This window comes from Somniosus microcephalus, chromosome 20, assembly GCF_052327205.1.
Source record: "Somniosus microcephalus isolate GS21.2 chromosome 20, FLI_Smic_1.0, whole genome shotgun sequence".
Taxonomy (NCBI): Eukaryota; Metazoa; Chordata; class Chondrichthyes; order Squaliformes; family Somniosidae; genus Somniosus; species Somniosus microcephalus.
The window spans coordinates 57,798,276-57,821,755 of record NC_141006.1 but is presented as its reverse complement, the minus strand read 5'-3'; the positions used below and the strand labels follow the sequence as shown (position 1 = coordinate 57,821,755).

Genomic DNA, 23,480 nt, shown 5'->3' with positions numbered 1-23,480 from the left:
TCCGTTATGGACCAAAGTGGATTCCTGGCTTCATAGACTCAATGACAGGGCCAGTATCATAAAAGGTCATGTTGGGAGATGGTAGGGTAGTACGCAGACATGTAGATCAGATACTTCACAGACACGGGAAAATTGAAATGAAGGTTCCAGATGCAATGGCTGAGGACAGGTTTGCCCCCAGTTATCCAAGTGCATCTGTGGTGCCACCACCATGGACAGAGACAATTCCACAGGAACCTATTCTTCAAGAGGAAACCATCGTTGCAGAGTCAGATACTCTGAGCACTGCTCAGGAGCAGCTGGTGGCTTCACCACAAACAAGCAGGGACTTTACTGTTAGACGTTCACAAAGGACTCGCAAGCCACCAGAGAGATTGATACTGACCTGTTAGATTCGTCAAGTATGGAACATAGTGAATGGAGACTTCTTATGTGACCCTTAGGAATGGTTGGTTGTTAAGAAATTCATACTGAAATCTTAAGGGTGGAGGAATATAGTAATCTGGGATGTTATGATTAAGGTTATCCACCAGGTGGTGCTGTAGCCAGTGCTGCCACTAGTTAAGGTCAGGGGGTTGCTTCCTGTCAAGGTCAGCAAAGGTGGAATGCCAGGATGCAGGCCTGTTTTGTTTGCTACACAGTTCTTAATAAAGTACTTGTGCTAATTCTAAGATATCGCCTCTTCGAGTTCTTGTTCCACTACATGGATTTATCACACGCCCCCTGACCTACCGCCGGATGATATGTCCGACAGGGTCAGGGCAGTGTATTTGCGGCGGTGGCAGCACTAATTAAACGGCAGGTGCTGAGCGGTCACTTTTTTTTGTGGGCCGCCTGCCAGCACCTGCCTCCCCCCCCACAACCCCCCGCTTCTTCATGCGGGGTGCCGGCCGCGATCGCTCAGCCCGGCACTTCTCTGGAGTGTCGGGCTCTTTAGACTGCAACCCGCTCCCCGGTGGTCCAGCAGGGCCCCGGTGCGCACTGCGCTAGGTCCTTCCCTTTAATCAGGGGAGGGAGGCCTGTAATACCGCGGAGCTACGTGCCGACGTGCGTTGTGCTGTTGCACGTAGCGCTGCAATATTGAATGGTAGTGCCCCAAGAGGGAGGGGGAGCGCTTTCAGTAGTGCACCGCCTCCTGCTTGGGGCGCTATCACTCAATTTATGGCGCGGGGGTGCTAACTTTTTCGGGGCGTTAAAAGTAGCACCCCGGCGCAGTTAGCGCCCAAAATTTTTCCCCCTTCAACATTTATATGAAAGTAAAAGTGATGGGTGTTATGTTGTGTTGCTTTGAATCGATGTGGTTCTATAAGACAGTGCATCTCATACAAACAAAATGGAAATGCTGCCCGTGTCCTAACTCGCACCAAGCCCCGTTCACCCATCACCCCTGTGCTCACTAACCTACATTGGCTTCTGGTCCAGCAAGGCCTCGATTTTAAAATTCTCATCCTTGTTTTCAAATCCCTCAATGGCCTCACCCCCTCCCTATTTTTATAACCTCCTCCAGCCCTACAACCAACATTCCCTCTAAGCTGTGCGGCTCTCAGCCAGTCCCACGCATCCAGGGACCAGCTTTTCTAATGTTAAATTTTGCTTATGCATGAAACTGTGAATGGGCCTCGCAGCCCCTTAAATAACCACGCACCCAAAAAAAATTAGGGGCAACATTGCCTACAAACCTCCGAATCCTTTGCGCTCCTCCAATTCTGGTCTCTTGAGCATTCCCCGAATTCCATCGTTCCACCATTAGTGGCCATGCCTTCAGCTGCCTGGGCCCTAAGCACTGGAATTCCCTCCCTAAACCTCTCCGCCTCTCTATCCTCCTTTAAGATGCTTCTTAAAACCTACCTCTTTGACCAAGCTTTTGGTCACCATCCTAATATCTCCTGATGTGGCTCGGTGTCAAAGTTTGTTTGATAACGCTCCTGTGTAATGCTTGCGTCTGCGCTCACTCAGAGGTCGAACTCCAAACCATCGTCAACACCTTCACCGAAGCGTACGAGAGCACTAAACATCCATAAGACAAAGGTCCTCTACCAACCTGCCCCCGCCACACAGTGCTGCCCCCCCGATTATCAAAATCCACGACAAGGCCTTGGACAACGTGGACCATTTTCCATACCTCGGGAGCCTACTGTCACCAACGGCAGACGTCGATGACGAAGTCCAACACCGCCTTCAGTGTGCCAGTGCAGCCTTCGGTTGCCTGAGGAAGAGAGTGTTTGAAGACTAGGACCTCAAACTCGGCACTAAGCTCATGGTCTACAGAGCAGCAGTGATACCCGCCGTGCTGTATGCCTCAGAGACATGGACCATGTACAGCAGGCACCTCAAAGCACTGGAGAGGTACCACCAACGCTGCCTCCGCAAGATCCTGCAAATCCATTGGCAGGATAGGCGCACCAACGTCAGTGTTCTTGCTCAGGCCAACATCCCCCGCATCGAAGCTCTGACCACGCTTGATCAGCTCCGATGGATGGGTCACATTGTCCGCATGCCCGATACGAGACTCCCAAAACAAGAGCTCTACTCGGAGCTCCAGCACGGCAAGAGAGCCCCAGGTGGGCAGAGGAAACGCTTCAAGGACACCCTCAAAGCCTCCTTGAAAAAGTGCAACATCCCCACCGACACCTGGGAATCCCTGGCCCAAGACCGTACAAAGTGGAGGAGAAGCATCCGAGAAGGCGCCGAACACATTGAGTCTCTTCGCCGGAAGCAAGCAGAAGCCAAGCGCAACAGCGCAAGGAGCGCACATCAACCCAAGCACCCCACCCGCCCCTTCAACCACCGTCTGCCCCACCTGTGACAGAGACTGTAGGTCCCGCATTGGACTCATCAGTCGCCTGCGAACTCATTTTTAATGTGGAAGCAAGTCATCCTCGGTTCCGAGGGACTGCCTAAGAAGAGAAGAAGAAGAAGCACCTTGGGATATTTTTACTATGTTAAAGGTTCTATATAAATGCAAGTTGTTGTTGAGAGATGAAAAATCTTTTAAAAATTCTTCGCTGAGCCTCTCTTCAGTGATCGAAAGTAGGCCAGGAGACACACTGACTGATGTAAGAAAACTACTAGGCACTTGGTCAGAGTATTAAACAAGGCTTTAATCGACTGTTTCACAACATGGAAGTCTAGTTATCCTTCACTAGTTCCTGTTTACAAAATGGCCCTGAGCAAGCTGGGCCCGTGCCCGAGTATTTATACTCTCCCTGGACAGCGCCACCAGCAGGCCGCCCAGTATATTTCATAAGTCCTTTCTACATAAATGGCACGATTTATGTCACTGACCATATACTTATATTTCTTGCTTCTCCTCCACTTTGTGCAGTCTTCGGCCAGGGATTCCTACGTGTCGGTGGGGATGTTACACTTTTTCAAGGAAGCTTTGAGGGTGTCCTTGAAGCGTTTCCTCTGCCCACCTGGGGCTCTCTTGTCGTGCTGGAGCTCCGAGTAGAGCGCTTGTTTTGGGAGTCTCGTATCGGGCATGCGGACAATGTGACCCGTCCATCGGAGCTGATTGAGCGTGGTTACATTTCTTGGTATGCTACTCTTTGTATGATGTGATCTCTGCTCCAGCCAGGAACCAGTTCAGCTGTCTATTGAAGGTATGTCAGGAATCGGTGTTCGCTGCATGAGTGGGCAATTTGTTCCCCGGGTGCATTGTTCGCAGTGCTGTGAAATCTGCCCCTTTTATACTAGTGCACCGATATACATAGCCAGAAAAGATTATGGCCTTTCCTTCTGGCAGCAATATTTATATTTGCCACTAGGGGCGCAGCTGGAAGTAGAAATGCCAGATAAACCTGTGGCCCAGATCTTGCTGGGAATGGGGCATCTCCAGCTTGAAATTTTTTTGCGCCTTAACTTGCTGGAAGTGCGAGCTGATAACAGCGCAGTGAGGGCAATGGGGCAACTGGGACCTCAGTGAATGATGGGACCAACAGTCTATCTCCTTAACCAATGAGATTTAAGGATTGAGAAAGAAAGAGAGGGATGACGGAGAAGGAGATTGGGTGAATTAGAGTCAAATTAGGTAGAGAAAGAGAAATAAAGAGAGGAAAGAAAGATTGGATTATGAGAGAGAGAATAAGAGACAGAAAGCAAAAGTAAGAAAAAAAGGTAGCATTTTTAAAAGTCTCTAAGAACAATTTACTACCTGCAGGAATGGGACTCTGCTGTTTTAATTGTTCCATTTCTGGGCCAGAGAGGTTGAGTGGTATTGTAGCAGCATAAATCTCCTAATTAAAAAGGATCCTTACGCCGTTAAGTACCAGCCCTAACTGTCTGCGGCAGGTTTAATGGGTAATTAATGCGCAAAAGCAGCAGTTTCTTGATACTCACGGAGAGGCTGAGGGCGAGCTGCAGTTTTTGTGAGGCTAACGGCGGAGCGGCGCAAATCATCCAGCAACTTGTGGCGATTCGCGATTCACGGCATATCACCTCATCGCCACAAGTTGCTGGACGATTTACACATTAATAAATGCGAGCGCCATTGAACTCACTGAGACTTGGCAGCAAATTCTGGCCCCATCTCTTAAGGAAAGTAGGCATTGGTGTGAGAAGAGGGTGGGCTGCGGTAAACTCCTCCCCCCAGCACCATTACCACAGTCGGATAGCCTGACTACACCTCATATGAAGAACGACTACTTGGCTTGTGACCAGTGCCTGTGGATTTCTACCTCAGCACAGGCCAGCATCATCAGAAATGAGGAGAGAATTGGAAAAGGTAAATAACCCTTGCTAGCAAAAACCCCCCAAGAAATGCGCTAAACAGGAGAACGTCATGTAAATAAGTTTATTTACGCTCAATAATTCCAAACAACATACAGGCATGAAAATGAAGTAACTATCATAACGGAGCTTACAGGGTCACTTAAAACTGAGTCCCCATGAATCATCTAGCCCAAAAACCTCTTCCTTTTCAGATGCTGACTGACCTGCTGTCAACTTGCCACATTTCCTGTTTTTAATTCAGGTTTCCAGCGTTCAGTCTTATTATCTTGAGAGTTATCTTCCGATAATTCAGTACTTCCTTGTTGTTCTCCCTCTACACTTGCCACCTACAATGTATCAAGCTTCCCCTAAGTGTTACTTAGTGTAGCTTTTGGTACAGTCACTTTACCTATCGCTGATTGGGGTCTATCACAATAGATGGTCAAACTAAAAAGCTAATGGTCTGGCAGACATACTGCAAAGGATAGACTTAAACTGCATTGGCTGCTAAATCTCAAATTGTTTTAAAAAGTACAATGAATTATTGCTCCATTGTATTATATACAAAAATAATAATATATAAAATGTACAAAACCATCCATTTTGCACCATATAAAAACATTTTTTTTGTTTTTTTTTAAACAATTTTATGAAGAAAAAGAAGTTTGTTGAACAGGTTTGCCTTCTTCCTCGGTTGTCTGTGATTCGGAGTCAGGACATTCCCAAGTATTCACAAGAGGTGCTCCATGTCTGAGGCACCTGAAGTCTTCAAACAAGACATCAAAGGTTCGTCACACCGCAATGGCAACATCACTACTGGCCTGTGGCAGGGAACATGAAACATACACCTTAACTGTGCTGACCTCTTGCTTGCATTCCCACAACTGCTTCCAATGTTTCTCACTCCTCTCCTGAATGTCCCGACCCTTGCTGGGGTTAGGGCTGCCAACACTGGCTGGATGTCTTCCGAGAGGTTTCATCACATGCTCACTCACGCACCTCTGCACACTCACTCACTCACCACTTTCTGGAGAGGCACTAACAAACCCGCCCGTTACCCCCCCCCCAACCCCCCACCCTGCCAACCGCCCCCCACCCTGCCCCCCCAGAACTGGCACAATACGCCACATTCCTGCAGCCTCTGGGGATAGATCAACAGTAGCGATGTGCCCCTAGTGGCATAGGCGCCATAGTCATCGAGTCATAGTCATAGAGTCATAGAGTTATACAGCACAGAAAGAGGCCCTTCGGCCCATCGTGTCCCCACCGGCCATCAAGCCCTGTCTAATCTAATCCCATTTTCCAGCACTTGGTCCGTAACCTTGTATGCTATGGCATTTCAAGTGCTCATCTAAATGCTTCTTGAATGTTGTGAGGGTTCCTGCCTCTACCACCCTTTCAGGCAGTGAGTTCCAGATTCCAACCACCCTCTGGGTGAAAAAGTTTTTCCTCAAATCCCCTCTAAACCTCCTGCCCCTTACCTTGAAACTATGCCCCCTGGTTATTGACCCCTCTAATAAGGGGAAAAGTTCCTTTCTATCTACCCTATCTATGCCCCACATAATTTTGTACACCTCAATCAGGTCCCCCCTCAGCCTTCTCTGCTCTAAGGAAAACAACCCCAGCCTGTCCAGTCTCTCTTCATAGCTGAAGCATTCCAGCCCAGGTAACATCCTGGTGAATCTCCTCTGCACCCTCTCTAATGCAATCACATCCTTCCTATAGTGTGGCGACCAGAACTGCACACAGTATTCCAGCTGTGGCCTAACTAGCGTTTTGTACAGCTCCATCATAACCTCCCTGCTCTTATATTCTATGCTTCGGTTAATGAAGGCAAGTATCCCATATGCCTTCTTAACCACCTTATCTACCCATGCTGCTGCCTTCAGGGACTTATGTGCATGCACACCAAGGTCCCTCTGATCCTCTGTCCTTCCTAGGGTCCTACCATTCATTGTGTATTCCCTTGCCTTGTTAGTCCTCCCAAAATGAATCACCTCACACTTTTCAGGGTTAAATTCCATTTGCCATTGTTCTGCCCATCTAACCAACCCATCTATATCGTCCTGTAGCCTGAGGCTTCCCTCCTCGCTATTTACCACCCCACCAATTTACATGTCATCTGCGAACTTACTGATCATACCTCCTACATTCATATCTAAATCATTAATGTACACTACAAACAAAATAAAGAGCCTCCCCATGAACCGGCAAAGCCCACTGGGGTCAGTGGTGGAGCTTCCCAGTGGCTCGTGCCTGCACTTATGCCAGGGGTTTGCCCCCATGCTCCCTGCAGATTTTCTGGCCCGTAGATTGTAATGGCTAAACTGGCGTTACTACCAAAACCGGTAGTGCAATGTGATCACAGCGTCTGTCACACCTCGTTATCAGTGTACTAGAGCTGGAGAGTCTTTGTTATTTTTGTACAAGAGAGCTGCAAAATTCCTTGACAAGGCCATTTGTCAACTGTGACATGAAACATATCTGCAGCTTCCAGATGTGAAACCACAGCCAACAATGAATGGTCTGAAAAACTTGTGACGGGCGGTACAGTTCAACCAGTCGATAATTTTAGCTAAACGATTGGCAAGTGCAAAATGGGATTTTGACAAGAGTTAACAAAGTGAACATAGACCAGCTTGTTTTATGACCAAATAACAAGAACTCTGCTGCTAACCCAACATTGTCCAATGTGCGACTATGCCACATATACCAGGGAGGTCCCCTGGTCTGTACTGATGTCAGGCTGAGCAACAGCAAGGAGCCTTCTATTGGACTCAACAGCCCTGTACTAAGGAAGGGGAGGGGGTGGGGGCTGGAAATCAGCCAGGGTTCCCATTCCTGGTTGTTATCCAAGGCTCACCCATGAAGACTAGCCACCGACTCTATCCCTCTCCCTGGCCACTGCCTGAGACCGAACTGTTCGCAACCTCAGCGCGTTGTAGGGCTGGAGGAGATTACTGAGATAGGGAGGGAGTTAGGCCATGGAGGGATCTGAGCACAAGGATGAGAATTTTAAAATCGAGGTGTTGCCAGACCGAGAGCCAATGTAGGTCAGCAAGCACAGGGGTGATCACGGGTGAACAGGACCTGGTATGAGTTAGGACATGGGCAGCAGAGTTCTGGATGAGGTCCAGTTTACGGAGGTTGCAAGGTGGAAGGCTGGCCAGGAGATGTTGCCAACTGAACAACTACCTGCTATATTTAGTTGTACTGATAGTGATCTGATTTAATCCCGCTAGGTTCAATTCCTCTGATGAGCTCTTTGTAAGTTGCCTGCCAGATGTGCTAAGGTGCACTTAAGTGAGAGGCAACCTAAGTCCTATCTGAGTAGAACTCACCATTAGCTTGATCTTCTGCTTCATCCTCTTCCTCAGTCTCCACCTCTTCTTCTATCTCTTCTTCATCTGGAGAGAGAACATGCAGATCCGTCACTCAACTTTCCAACTGGAGTATTTCCAGATGATTTATTTTGCACCATTTATTTTGAATTATTATTGCTTTAAGATGAATTCCATTGAACTCCGATGCTTGGCGGGCAGTTTCTGGTAGATTTTGCGCAATTCTAGAATCGAAAGTTTGCCCAGTAACCCCACAGCATTTCCTCATTTATATTTTGCTTGAAAATCAAGCCGGTTAGATGCCAAAAAGGTTCTTAGCGTGTACCCCTGATCTCAGCTGGTAAGTTCACTGGGGAAGTGGGGGTGGGACTAACTGGATCGCTCTTTCAAAGAGCCGGCACAGACATAATGGGCTGAATGGCCTCCTTCTGCGCTGTATCATACTATGAAAAAAAAGACTTTAATTTATCTAGCGCCGCACCACATCTCTCAGAATTGTTTCAAGTCACTTTGCGTACAATCAATTACTTTTCTTACTGTCTTTAGTGCATTGAGTCATGCAGATGAAGTTGGCATAGCAGGATGGGCCGAATGGCCTCCTTTTGTGCTGTGTCATTCTTTGAGGTCCCAGGCTCAATCTCAGGTCTGTGCTGAGTTAGCCGAAGGCAACGAATGGTCTCATTACCCCTGGGCTATGGAGGGGGGGTGGAAATCAGACTGGATTCCCAACCCCTGGTTGCTATTTAGTGACTACAGGTGAAAAGCTCTGCCCCAAACACATGTTATCATCAGGTGAGAACATGATTGGTCTTAGCCGTCAGGCCCCGCCCACATTCAAATAACCTGCCAACATTCACCGTCTAGGTTGTATTAAGGGCTATGGAACCAAGGCGGGTAGATAGAGTTAAGCTACAGATCAGCCATGATCTAACTGAATGGCAGAATAGGCTAAAGGGGCTGAATGGCCTCCTCCTGTTGCTATGTTCCTTCCTATGTTCATCCCCTCAGTCTGGAATTCATTGAAACCATCCTTGTGGGCACTCTGGATAGTGTTGAATTATGGGGAGTTCTGTGCCTTGGGTCCCCAGCCAGGGGTGAAAGGTCAATGTGCTGACCCAGGGCCACTGCACTACCCACTCTCCTAGGCCACAACATGCACTTTTTTTTTGTCAAACGCCAGTGTCTACAATCATCGTACCTGTTCCAAATGTTATATTTTTCAGGGTTTCCTCAGCCTGTTCCAGACTCACTGAAAACTGATCCATGTTCTCAAACCCGTCTTCGTGTTTCGGTATGTGAGAGGTTCTGGAGGCGTCAATGATTCTGAGATTTGAATTAAAGAGCATAATTTAGGTGTGTTGAGTTATAATCAATCTGAATAATTCATTTATCATCACTGCATTTTACTTAGAATAAAGAACTAATTGGCAATTGGCAGTACTTGGCAAAAAGAAACAGGGAGACAGTAGGACTGGCATGATACGGTGTTTTTTTCTTGGTTTATTGAAATAGTGGTAGTTTGTACTGTAAATATTATTGATTTATTTGTAAAAATTTATCATTGCATTTATATCGTTAACCATAAAGCTATTTTTTTAAGGCTTTATTCTTTTCTTATTGTGGTCAATGGATGTAATGGATTTACTTTGTAATTGATGAGTTGTATAAGTACTGTTGTACTTGAATAAAGAATAAAAAAGACAGTAAATGTGAAAAAAAGAAACAGGGAGGGGAAATGAGGATAGCTCTTTCACGAATGGCCTCCTTCTGTGCTGTATCATTCGATCGATGACCTTGCATTTATAGAGAGCCTTATCACATGCGCAGGATGCCCCAAAGATAAATAACCAGATAATCTGTTTTCGGTAGTGTTGCTTGAGGGAGGAAAGTTGGCTAGGTCTCCGTAGAGCCAAGCCTGCACTTGATTAGCAATTTATTTAGATTATCAACTAATATTATTTATTGTTTGCATATATTGCATGAGGTTAAACATTAAGCATTGAAAGTTCAGCTGTTGAAGCAGCACAGGGTTCTCTTCATACTGTTCCAATAGTGAAGCGCGCCCCCTACTGTACAGCGGTGGTATTTTAATTTCTCACCCCTCTATCTGAATGGCCTTGCTGAATGAAACTGCTTGGGTCAGTGACCTGGTGGTTAAGTGAATAACTGCACTGTTTGGAGTCATGCAGAACAGTAAAGTTCCAGGTTCAATCCCTTGAACTGAGTTTACTGATCTCAGCCAGGGCAGCAGGGTCTGTGTCTCATCACCCTGGGCTAGGGAGATGAAAAGAGGAATCAGGACTCCCTGTTTTAATTATTAATCAACTGTCAACTTGGCCTATTGGTAGTGCGCTAGCCCCCTGCACCCCACCCCCACCCCTGCCAAATAAGAAGATTGTGGGTTCAAATCCCACTCCAGGACTTGACCATATCATCTAGGAAGAGACATTGTCGGAGGTGCCATCTATTGAATGAGATGTTGAATCGATGACCCATCCATTTGTTTAGTTAGAGGTATAAGATCCCACGGCACTATTCGAAGTAAAAGTTCTTCTGATCTCCCTCAATCAATACCACCAAAAGCAGATTATCTGGTCATTTATCTCATTGCTGTTTGTGGGAGCTTGCTGTGCGCACATTGGCTGCCGCATTTCCCTACAGAACCTCAATGACTACACTTCGAAAAAAAAAGGCTATTTGGCTGTGAAGCGCCTGGGGACATACCGGAGGTGTGAAAGGCGCTCTATCAATGCAAGTTCTTTCTTTTCAGTGTCCATTGACTCCTATTGGGCAGCAAATGCAGGTGAGGGCAGGATTGGGCTCAGTTGCGATGCCCTCCCTGGTCAATCAGCTGCCCGATGCTCACTGTTTTGGCTCACTGAAGAATGAACATTTGGACATGGTGTCAAAGAGCAACCGGCACCCATAAACCATGCCCCAGAAAGAGTCTTCAGGAAAGGAGGGAAGAAAGTTTGGTATTGCTCAGTTGGTCCAATTATTCATTAAGTTCGATGCTTTCACTCAGAAAATGCACAACTTAAACAAAGCTGTTCCTGGTGTGGAAGGGACAGTTCAGGATTGAGTTAAATGTGCTGGAAAATTGATTTAATAGAGAGCCTTGATTTTTTAAAGTTAGGAAATAATGAGATACAAGCTTAATAGAGGATGACAAAACTCAATGAACACTTACTTTTGCAGGAGTTTCTTTGCATTCTGTGGAAAGAAAAGGAACATTGATTAGATGTTTGAATATTTTATCATTTAATGTAAAGAAAATCTTCCTCAATAAGCAATTAACCTATCAGTGTATTTAGAACAAAGTCCTGGGGAGTATCAGCTTGTACACACTGGCTTGTGTTCACTCTCTCTCATTGCATGAAAAACACCGTGACATTTATATGTTTCACTGAAGTTTCATGGAGAGGTAGTTAGCAACATGAGGAGGAGTGAGAAGCTGGGGTTTTAGATATTAAGCACAACAAGCTTCCCCGAGAGCTTTAGAGGGTGAACCCAATATGGTATAGAGCCATATCTGGATGAGGAAAGATCCCAACTTTGAACTCGGTCCATACCAGGTTGGTTGCTCGCAGTCTGGGAGGAAGTTGTGGACGATAATTAGCCTCAGCTCTTCAGGGTTAAGGAGGGGGATTTTGTGCTCAAGTCTCTGGAGTGGGACTTGAACCCATGACTCAAAGGTAAGAGTGTTACCCGCTGAGCCACAGCTAACACTGTGTGATGGACTGCATGGACTGTTGTGAAGGGCTTTGTCTTGGCACAGAACCCATTTCTTTTTGGGTTGGGGTAAGAAGGCCGGCCTTTACTGACATTGGAGTGGAGGGAATTTACTGACAGTCCAGGCTGTTACGAGGTGGGTTCATTGGCGGTACAGGATTGAGGTCGGGGGTGTGGGCAGCAAGGCTGGCATTGGGTGTGATGCTGTGCGACTGGGCAGAGGCTCCAGTGCAGCTGAGAGATGCTGCAGCTCTGGATGGGCTGCAACATCTGAGGCACAGTGTGACCCAGAAGAGGAGGACAGTTCATGAGATGAGCAGAGGGGCTAATACGAAACCTGTTACTTTCTTTCCACAAGCAATGCCACAGCACATCACTTAGTATTATATATCACCGCTATGTCTTGCTAGGGTACAACACAGCCATGTTCCCTCTAAGTTGCGCATGCAAGCAGTCGCGCAGCAAGTGGGAAGGTACTGCGCAGACCGCTCACAAGCTGTTCCCTTTAAGATACTGCGCAGCAAATTTAAAGGTACCACGCACAAAAAAAAAAATTAGAGGGAACATTGAGCACAACGATACCCATATATCACACTGTGCGTTACTAGGGTTCATGAGATGAGCGGGGACCAGTGCTAAACCCGTTACTGTTAATACTCGAGCAATGCCACAGGACATCACTTAGTATTTTATATATATCACACTGTGTGTTATCGGGTATAAGATTATTATGACAATAGGTCTATTCAGGGAAGGAAATACACAGCACAAGTGCCTCTTACAACGAGGAAGGTTGCAATTCCAGGCTCCTCCATGAATTGAATGGCATTCTCCACCAGCTTAGAGGACCCCTCTAGATGTTTTTTGTATTGCTTGATCAAATCCTTGACGAATGTCACTTTCTCCTCCTGTACTTTTGTAATTGATTGCAGCATATCTTCTTTCCTCTGTTCCAGAATGGCGTACAAACTGTCAAACTGTTCTATGAGTGAGTGTTTCTGGTGTCTGCTGTTCTCCTGGGAAAATAAGGCAATAACAAACCTTCACCACACAGTAGAAAGCAAACACTCGCCAACTGAGGTCACCAGCTTCCCCTAGATGTTGGCATTGACCATATCTTTCACCTGATGGACAGCCAGCCCTGATTAGATTGTGTATGGGTTGGGAATACCTAGTTGAATCCATTGATTGGCCAATGGGTAACAAGGGAGCAGAGACTCAGGATTTTCACCAGAGTGAGAAGGTAGAACCTTTTCACACAGACAATTGCTTCACCACAGGTGTCGCTCCCAGTGAGGAAGGCAGAGAATCGATTCATGACGAGCCTGTAACAGCCACCTTCCTCATTGTGAGAGACACTTGTGGAATGCTTCACCATTACTCAGGGCAAGTGACTTATTGTCGTCCGTATTTCTAACTTTCAGTCCTGTACTTAACCAAGTATTTATTACAGATTTTTCTTTTTGAATGAATGAATCATTTCAGCATTGATTGCTTTTGATGGGATTATATTTTCCTTATATTCACTCCCCTTTGTCTGCTTTTGAGGTTTGTTCATTTTATACTCACAGTAAACAACAGCAATAACCTGCATTTATATAGCGCCTTTAACGTAGTAAAACGTCCCATGGCACTTCACAGGAGCATTATCAGTCAAAATTTGACACCGAGCCACAATAACTAAGGAGATATTAGGACAGGTGACCAAAAGCTTGGTCAAAGAGGTAGGTTTTAAGGACTGTCTTAAAGAAGGAGCGAGAGGTGGAGAGGGTTAGAGAAGGAATTCCAGAGCTTAGGGTCTCAGTCTGAGCTAAGAGGTCTGTTTAAGTCTATGTTATCGACTCAGCATTCTAAAGGAGTTCCGAAATAAAATGGGATTACACGCTGAATGCACATTCCCAATCCCTGGAACTTTATTTTAAACTGGGTTACTTTACATGGGCTATTTTAGAAGAGATGTTAGGAACTCCACTGAACATCACTGGTATTGATGAGATTAGCTGTTGCCATGGAAGTGGGGGAAGAATGCAGGCGTCTATTTAAGGGCCCCACGACTGAAAATTCTCTGTCGGTTATTCCATACCTCGATGCTTTTGCATGTCTCTTCCAACTGGTCTGTAATAGCCTGGATCCTGTCATTGCCAGCCACGAGCATGGCGATCCCATCAGTCAACTCTGTCTGTGGAAACACACCAAAAAAACAGACATATTAGAAGGACTGATTGTAAAAGGAAAACCATCACACCCACATCCTGCAACAAGGAACGCAGGGTTTGAGACAGGAAATCACAATTCCACTCAGCGATCTTTTCTGCAATTGTTAAAAGTTGATTATAAGGTCAGGCTATGCTATTTTTAATATCACAGTTAAGTCAGTCATGCCACATGTGATTTGGTTTCAGCTTTGCATTGAAACAAATTGACTAGTGCGACTCAGGTTTGAAACCATCTCAGTCGACTTTAAGCATCTAAAAATGGTACGTTCTAAAATTCTTAAAAGTTCCTTTTTAAGCTGTTGCTGTTAACAGAGGGCTGGCTCTTTAAATCGTTTCACATTGATATTAAAAGCGCACTGCGCTGTAGTGTATCGTATTGATCTAGAACAGTGTGTCGCACTGTACAGCATCACGTTAATCTAGAACAAGTAAGTTATGCTGCGTTGTAGCATGTCGTTCTAGAACAGAGAGAGGAGTTCTGCACAGATACTCAAGATGTTGTGGGTAACTCACTGTTCTCAATCATGTATTACTGAAATCTGTTTTCTCGAGTCAAGGGGATATGTTGGGGCTTCTAGTCTGAGTTATTCATTGCATAGAACGGCTTCACCCCAGTATTGGTAATATGACAGCGGCCTTCAACCAAGACATCAGCTTGTATTTACAGGAAACTCTTTTTTATCCGGCACCAACGGGACCGGCGTGGTGCCGGTTTATCAAAAAGTCCGGATTACAGAGAGGTATAGTAAAAGGTACGAGAGCCCCGTACACGGCCACAGATCCAGGTGTCCCTGTTGCATAGCAACAGGTGCAGGAACCCCGGCCACAGACCAAGCGTCCCTGTTGCACAGCAACAGGTGCAGGAACCCCGGTTACACGGCCACAGATCCAGGAACGGCCACTAATATGAAGTAAAACTTACCTGAACCTACTCCTGCATTTTGCCGGTTAACAGAGATTTCCAGTATTTAGGTGCCGATAAATCGAGAGTTTCCTGTACATAGCACCTTCAACCTAATAAACCCCCTGTGGTGAATCACAGAGGTGAAGTGGAGGTCGAGGCATAGGGAGATTTGGAGGCATGAATTATTTACAAAGCTTTACTTAATTGTTTCCTGCCCTACATCAACGTGCTACTGTTAAGGGTAGTCAGCTGTTCTAGGTCAATATGATACAGCCCAATGTACTGTGACGTACTGTACTAGAGCAAAAGTGAATGCAACCCATTGTTCTAGATCAATGCAAACAAAAAGAAAGCCAATCATTAGTTTCTAATTGATCTTAGCAGCAACTAGCTATAACTGACCCAGGGAAGTGCCTATTTATAGCAATTATAAGGGACAGACCATTTAAAGCCCAGTTTCACCTCCAGCCATCCCCCAGTGGCTGGGTGGGTATGTGCGCTGCTTGGCGCACACAGGCCAGGATTCCCCCAGGTTCCACCCCTGGTCTGTGCTGAGGTAGCTGAGCTCAGCCACTTGGGGGCAGTACAATTGGTCTCACTGCCCTTGGGATAAGGAGGAGGAAAGTCAGACAGGGTCGCTGCTCCTCGACACTATGCATTGAGCCCAGCTGGAAAGTGGGTGTGTATGGACAAGTTCAGGTATTGCTGTGATGACCCCTTAGATCAAACAACCTGCCAACAATTGATGCCAATCTCACATGCAAAGCATACTTGTTCGGGCAAGGTACAAGATGGTATCTGGCGTCCACACTCCAGGTAGAGATAGCGCCTTCAGGAGGGGAATGAGTTACACAACTCAAGGAGACCTGACCACATTTAAGGAAGCACAATGCAACTTCGATTTCCCTGAGTAAGCAGGCAGGCAAGCTGAAAAGTGGGGCACTGTAGCTCAGAAGAATTCCCTCCTCCTTCCCACTGCCCCCAGGCCAGCTGTCGCACTGCGACACGCCTGCACTAAAATTAGCCTGAACGTCAAGAGAGTTTATGCACAAGGTTACTTTAACCCCTCGTTGCCCAGGCGTTTCTGAACTGCTTTAATATTGTTGATTACATAGAACTTACAGCACAGAAACAGGCCATTTGACCCAATAGAACTGTGCCAGTGTTTATGCTCCACACGAGCCTCCTCCCATTCTATTTACTTCATCTCCCCCTATCAACATACCCGTCTATTCCTTTCTTTCTCCTGTAGTTCTATAAACTTTTTGTAATCTGGAGACTAGAACTGTACACAGTACTCTGAAGTGTGGTCTAACCAAAGTTCGAGACAACTTTAACATAATTTCTCTGCTTTTGAATTCTATTCCTCTCGGCATGAACCCAGTGCTTTGTTTGTACTTTTTAATGGCTTTGTTAACCTGCGTTGCCACTTTTAATGAGTTTAAATAAACAATTTGACGTAAGAAAACTACTAGGCACTTGGTCTGAGTATTAAACAAGGCTTTAATCAACTGTTTTTCAACATGGAGATCTAGTTGTGTCCTTCACCAGTTCCTGTTAAAGAATGTCCTGAGCAAGCTGGGCCCGTGCCCGAGTAGTTATACTCTCCCTGGACAGCGCCACCAGCAGGCCACCAGTATTATTTCATAAGTCATTTCCACGTGAATGACAAGATTCATGTCACAGTTTTTCCCACCCAATCCCTACCTTCTGCTGTTGAAATACATTCTGTAGCGGGGCCACCTCGCAGTCCTTGTGAGCGCCGAAGACCTTGCACATTGAGCAGGTGGGAACTTGGCAGGTCACGCAGTAAATGTTGATCTTTTCATCCTCATGCTCTTCGCACATGGGCTGGTTGCCTTTCTTCAAAGGTCTGCTGGATGTCAAAAGAATACATGTATTTTCATCAGTATGTCGCTGTTTGTAAAGAAGCAATACATGAACTACATTAAACAGAGAGAATTTTCAGCACAGAAACAGGCCATTCAGCCAATGGTCCCTCTCATTTTTTTTTCCTGCCCGGGCCCTTTAAATTTGTTGCTCGGTATCTCTTCCAGCGGCAGGGTGGTGAGCAGTCCGCGCTGGACCTCGCGATCGGTGCAGCTGCCTAGATGCGCACCTTAGGGGGAACTTTGCATTCGGCCCAACTGGTCCGTGCCGGTGTTTATGCTCCACACGAGCCTCCTCCCACCCTACTTCATCTCACCCTATCAGCATATCCTTCTATTCCTTTCCCCCTCACGTGTTGGTCTCGCTTCCCCTTAAAAATGTATCTAAACAGAAACAGAAAATGGTGGAAACACAGAGTGGATCTGTGGGCACTGGTCGAAAGAGAAAAGACGAGTGTCCGCCCCCAAAAATGCCTTTTTCCTTTCAGATGCCGATGGACCTGTTGTGCAGTTCCATGAATTTTCCGTTTCGGATTTCCAGCACTCGCGGTTATTTGCTTTTGATCTCTACAGTGTGATTGTGCCGGTTTCTTTGCCCGTGTGAACTGCAGTGAAACAGACCACTGACCTCACCCCAAACACCATCCTGTCACCTGTGCACAGCTGGAGCCTGCACCTGCATCGTGCGTTTGACGTCTTAAAACATCACAGGAGAACAGACTGAGCGATAACGGGAGAACTGACTGGAAACACGGTTGAAAAAGATACGGTAATCGAAGGCGTGGGTGGAAGTGGTGAGGGGGAATGGGGTAGGGAGGGAGCTCCAAGAGGGTTAGACCCAGATGGCTGAAAGCTCCTACAGCAAGAGAGGAGCATGGGATGGGGAAGAGTAGGGGGGCGGTGGAGAGAATGAACAGCAGGCCAGGATTGGAGGACAGCAAGGCAGTGGCTTGGATATAGGGCTGGGGGAGATTGCAGAGCTTTTTAAAATTCATTCCCGGGGTGTGGGCATCGCTGGCAAAGCCGGCATTTATTGCCCATCCCCTAGTTGGCCTTGAAAACGTGGCGGTGAGCTGCCATCTTGAACCGCTACAGTCCGTGTGGTGAAGGTACTCCCACAGTGCTGTTAGGGAGGGAGTTCCAGGATTTTGACCCAGCGACGATGAAGGATCGGCGATATACATCCAAGTCAGGATGGTGTGTGACTTGGAGGGGAACTTGGAGGTGGTGGTGTTCCCATGCGCCTACTGCTCTTGTCCTTCTTGGTGGTGGAGTTGTTGGGATGAAAGGCCTACCTTCACAGCACCAGCTCTTCCTTGTCACTGGTGATGAAGACCATCCCCATTGGATGGCATTTTTGAAAACTGACATTGCTCTTTGAGACGATTTATTCCCTCTGCAACTGCATCTCAGAGACGATCATTGCTTAAAGTTTAATCTCCCTCAATATTACAATTTTCATAATGCTCTTTGCTTTATGTCAATATATTATGACACTTGTATGTGTATAAATTATTAATTTCTTATCTAATGTCTGGCAGTAATAAATATGGTCAGCTTTTCTTAAAGGCACAGCTCAGCAAACTTCATTGGAGTTTGTCAGTTACTGGCCAACTATTTTTATACATTTAGAAATAACTAAGCTAAATAAAGTTTATGCCATCGTTACCACTTGAAACCCTGACCAGATGACCTTGTGGACACAGACGCAGTAGGAAGTGATAATAACTTAGTATGTTGCCAGTGAGTGAAAAGCACTCCTGAAGATGTTGTTTGATAGGATTTTAATCTGAACTATGCACCATGTGGGCCAATGTACTGTCTGATATGGCATTACACCAGACGGCTCTGGATTCTATCCCACGGTTGGTGCTGATTTTGCTGATCTCTGCCAGAGCAGCAGTTGAGGTGCTACACTTGGCCTCAGTGCCCGTGGTTAGCGAGGGGGATATCAGTCAGGTCTCCTGCTGCTGATTGCAGTCCAGTGACTCGTGCTTGAGAGTGGACTTTGGGTGGAGGTCAAAAGAAAGAACTTGCATTGATATAGCTCCTTTCACGACCTCGGGACGTTCCAAAGTGCTTTACAACCAATGAAGTACTTTCGAAGTAGCCACTGTTGTAATGTGGGGAAACATGGCAGCCAATTTGCGCACAGCGAGGCCTCATAAACACCAATGAGGTAATGACCAGATCGTCTGTTTTTGTTGATGTTGATTGAGGGATAAATATTGGCCAGGACACCAGGGAGAGCTCCCCTGCTCTTTGTCAAAATAATCCCATGGGATCTTTTACGCCCACCCGAGAGGACAGATGGGGAATCAGTTTAATGTCTCATCTGAAAGACGGCCCCTCTGACAGTGCAGCACTCCCTGGATTATGTGCTCAAGTCTCTGGAGTAGGACTTGAAACCACAACCCTCTGACTCAGAGAGAGAACTACCAACTGAGCCAAGCGAGCACTGGGAGAGCTTCCGTGTTCTGTCGAGTGCATTCTCAAATGCTTCTCCTTAATTTCTGTTATAAAGGGAAGTATTATGGAGAAATATATTTCATCTTTTTCCCCCAATTGAATATGATAATGAACGAAAAAAACTAATTTCATTTATATAGCATCTTACCCCATCCTCAGGAGTTCCCCAGTGCTCGAGACCTAACTAGTTACTTGAAGATATCATTTATATATTAGCTGCAAAATTATTTTATACTTATCTGTACTCATAAATATTGTAAAATGGAGAGAGGCTTAAAGGTTCTTTAACTTGTGAATTCAGTATCTGTAATATGTCAAAAATCTTACATCTGCGTACACTTTTTGTGAACTTTTTACATTCCTATAGAATTTACAGCACAGAAACAGGTCATTCAGCCCAACTGGTCCATGCCAGTGTTTATGCGCCACACGAGCCTCCTCCCACTGTATTTCATTCTCACCCATATCCTTCTATTCCTTTCTCCCTCGTGTTTATGTAGCATCCCTATAAATGCATCTACGCTAGTTGCCTCAACCACTCCTTGTGGTAGCGAGTTCCACATTCTAACCATTCTCTGAGTATTCACCTGAATTCTTTACTGGATTTATTAGTGACTATCTTATATTTAAGGCCCCTCGTTCTGGTCTCCCCCACAAGTGGAAACATCTTCTCTACGTCTACCCTATCAAACCCCTTCATAATTATCAGTGTGAGATGTTCACATGGGCAGTGTTCATTATAAATGTGGACATATGAATTTATAACAGAAATGTATAAATAAAGACAGAATATGTCACTTTAAAATGGGGACAGAATTACATCTGTGTCCCCTGGTCCAATTACCCCCTATCCCTGCTTCACCTGAAGGCTACACGAGGTTGTGACTCCCCATGTATAACATGACAGAATGCAGTCGTGTAAATCCCAGCAAACACCTCAAGGAGGCATCATTGTAACCATTGCACGAGATGTGTTGCGACAAGCACTTGGCCCTTTTCCCTCCCCAACAAAGGTGGTCCCACCTTCTCTCTCCCCCACCAACCCCCCCCCCCAACACACACCACCCCTCAAAACGCAGGCTTGACACCGAAGGGGTTACCAGTGCTAACCTGGTGCCCTCCTCCTTGTAGATATCAATGATGTTCTCCACCAACAGGTTCCTCTGTAGCCCGTATACTCCATGACGGTCCAGGATAACTTCATGTCGACAGGATGGGCATCTGAATCTCCCTCCAGACACCATGGTACCTCGACCCTGCCAGTATGGATTAGCAGCCTAAAAAAACAACACGGATATATATCTACAAAATATCCAGAACAATCATACACACCAGCATTGCACCAGAACTGGTCACCATATTAAACCATTTTCAGCTTTTTTTTTAAACTTTAAAAGTTGTCACACTTTTTTTAAAGTTACTGTTTTGAACATTTTTCAACAAAGATAATTATCTAGTTAAAAGTTTGATTAAATTTTATGCAAAAAAGGTCTTGCCATTCCTTAATGAGCTTTCCTACATTAAAACAGTGACTGCACTTCAAAAATTTACTTGATTGGCGGTAAAATGTTTTGGGACATCCTGAGGTTGTGAAAGGCGCTATATAAATGCAAGTCTGTCTGTCTGTCTTTTTTTCTTTCTTTTTTACTTTCTTTCTCTCTTTCTTTCTTTCTCTCTTTCTTTCTTTCTCTCTTTCTTTCTCTCTTTCTTTCTTTCTCTCTTTCTCTCTTTCCCTCTTTCTTTCTCTCTTTCTTTCTCTCTTTCTCTCTTTCTCCCTTTCTTTCTCTCTTTCTCTTTTTCTCTTTCTTTCTCTCTCTTTCTCGCCCTCTTTCTCTCTCACTGGTACCGTGCTGAGGCCACAAGGTTCCACATTCAACCCCAAGTTAGTTCAACCGAGGCTTCAGTTGAAGTCCTCCAACTGGTTTCAGTGCCCTTGGGCTAAGGGAGCGGGGGTGGGGGGAAATATCAGCCATGCCTCCCACTGGAAGCTGCACGTGTGCGGACATCAGCTGAGGGCAGGACTGGGCTTGGCTACCATACTCTCAAGTGTTGAACTGTCTGCTGATGCTCACCATCTAGGCTGCCACATGTAGCTTGCATTTATATAGCACCTTTAACGTAGTAAAAACATCCCAAGGTGCTTCACAGGAGTGATTATCAAACAATATTTGACACCGAGTCACATAAGGAGATATTAGGACAGGTGACCAAAAGTCAACATCTGTGGGCTACTGTAACCCAGCAAGGGGTCAGAGCTTTCAGAAGAAAATATGAAAATTTACTGTCTCGGGAGGTTTTTACACTGAAGAGGCCAGAATTAAAAGAAAACCCAGTCGCGGAATTTTGAATAGACCTTGGTTAAAAACACTGACCTGGAACACATCATTGGCACATTTTCTGCACAGATTGTGTTGGCAAGGCAGGATCACGACAGGCTTTTCGAACATTTCAAGACAGATTGGGCAGATCAGTTGCTTCTCCAGCGTCTCCATCGTGCTGGATTCTCGAATTATACTCGACTGGAAATCCATCTCTAAATATAGCGCACGCCACCTAAAACCGGTTGAGTTGCTTCGTCTTTCCCCTTTCCCTGTCGCTCTCGTTCCTGTCAGTCGAATTCCTCGTTAGTATCCCCTGTAGAAAGTGCTCTCAAAATTCCCTCGTGCCGTACAGGAAAGCAAAATTATTTTTTACGGATGTCTTGGGACAGACCGTGTTCTCAACTGACCATAGTCTGTTTATAGTTATGTAAGAAAGTTTAGCAACTTTTTTTGATTTATTCTTTCTTTGAAAGTTGTTTTGCTGAACATCCCATGTGATTGCAACTCTGGGTCCTGCTTGTTCTCAGTTCAAGCAGGACCCAGAGTTGCAATCACATGGGATGTTCAGCAAAACAACTTTCAAAGAAAGAATAAATCAAAAAAAAGTTGCTAAACTTTTTACATAACTATAAACAGACTATGGTCAGTTGAGAACAGGTTGTCCAAGACATCCGTAAAAAATAATTTTGTTTCTGTACGGCACCGAGGGAATTTTGAGAGCACTTTTACAGGGGCTGAGGACAATAATGGACACAACACGAGGGAGAGGAGCATCAGAAGGTTGGGGCAGGTGTTGGTTGAAAAGATGTGTTTTTTAGGAGACTTTTATAAGCAGTGTAAGGAGGTGGCAAGGAGGTGCAGTTTTAGGGGGTGGGGGGACTTCCAGAGTGTGGGGTATGGTGGTGAAAGAGTGGCTTGAAGGAACCAAGAGTGAGGAGTAAGATGGAGGAGCAGGGAGTCTATTGGGCTGGGAGGTTTGTTTGTTGTTTTGAAGCAGGCTGATGAGCGTGTCCAGGACTATTTCAGTGTGGCTGATGTTAAAGAAACCATAAATCCCATCCCCTTACCCACTGCAAAGAATCTGCAGCTGTTGCATGTGAAATATTTGTAAATGTAGGTCCCGGAATTTCCTCCGCTTGCCCAGAGACAGCCGAAATCTGGGCGCAAACCAATCACGTGGCTTAAAAGTTGGACATAAGTGAGTTACTCGCATAACTACAATACGCTCCAAGTCTCCTTGATTTTTCATGCCTATCTACAAACCCTCCATCCAAAAAATCTCCGCCCACAACGCTGGCCACGCCCCCCCCAACTCTCAAACGTGAGTGTCCTCCAATTGCGCTTGTTCGGGGGTCTCTCCACATCATGACCAGATTTTCAGGCGCAGCAGGAGAGAAAGTAATTTTTTAATTGCAATTTTCTGAGCGTTTTTTTCCAATTTATCCTCACTGCGACCTGCTCTGAATTATCCTCACTGCGACCTGCTCTGAATTATCTGTGTCTTTGAACGGATTTTTATGGCAAAGTACAAGTCACATTAAAAATTGAAAAGCTTCCCTGATTGCAGGTTCATAAACATGTTGCGCCTGATGTGCACGAATGCCGGTTAAATGAGATGAAACTTTTAATTTTAAGACTTCAAAGAAGAAATATAAGGTGTGGGTTTGACGTTTTCCTTGTTGGGCCCTGATTGTTTACGCTGATTTACGCCCATTTTAAGTTCGGGTGTATTCCAATGAGATTGGGAGGATATTTGGGTGTGACTGGACATTGCAAAGTGGGCACGACATTGGGTACAACTTCTGGGTTACACTGGAGGAGGAAACTCCAGGCCTTAATGTTTAATTGGTGAGCCTCAAAGATTCTCACAAAAAGCTAGCCAATATCCCATGTTAAAG

The 23,480-nt window shown here is 45.7% G+C and overlaps 1 protein-coding gene across 3 annotated transcripts; it reads right to left on the bottom strand.

Moving 5' to 3' along the window:
* Window positions 1–4,778: 4,778 nt before the first annotated feature.
* On the bottom strand, window positions 4,779–21,888 carry LOC147103305 (E3 ubiquitin-protein ligase TRIM63-like). 3 transcript variants are annotated; one of them, XM_085962774.1, is made up of 9 exons: window positions 21,634–21,888; window positions 20,372–20,538; window positions 16,611–16,779; window positions 13,867–13,962; window positions 12,566–12,799; window positions 11,242–11,264; window positions 9,250–9,374; window positions 8,052–8,117; window positions 4,779–5,531 (listed from the first exon to the last, which is right to left on the bottom strand). In XM_085962774.1, exons 1-9 carry the CDS (start codon window positions 21,790–21,792, stop codon window positions 5,524–5,526), a joined length of 1,047 nt encoding a protein of 348 aa, XP_085818900.1. In that variant the 5' UTR covers window positions 21,793–21,888; the 3' UTR covers window positions 4,779–5,523. The 3 variants fall into 3 exon arrangements, with proteins under 3 accessions (XP_085818900.1, XP_085818901.1, XP_085818902.1); XM_085962775.1 differs by having other exon boundaries at window positions 16,611–16,776; XM_085962776.1 differs by lacking the exon at window positions 21,634–21,888 and adding an exon at window positions 21,108–21,574.
* Between the last annotated feature and the right edge of the window lie 1,592 nt (window positions 21,889–23,480).

Coding starts and splice junctions, on each gene's coding strand:
- LOC147103305 (XM_085962774.1), bottom strand. CDS start 21,792: ATGGATTTCCAGTCGAGTATAATTCGAGAATCCAGCACGATGGAGACG. Junction 16,780..20,371: donor TACAAGGAGGAGGGCACCAG/GTTAGCACTGGT, acceptor TTTGACATCCAG/CAGACCTTTGAAGAAAGGCA. Junction 8,118..9,249: donor AAATATAACATTTGGAACAG/GTACGATGATTG, acceptor TTCTCTCTCCAG/ATGAAGAAGAGATAGAAGAA.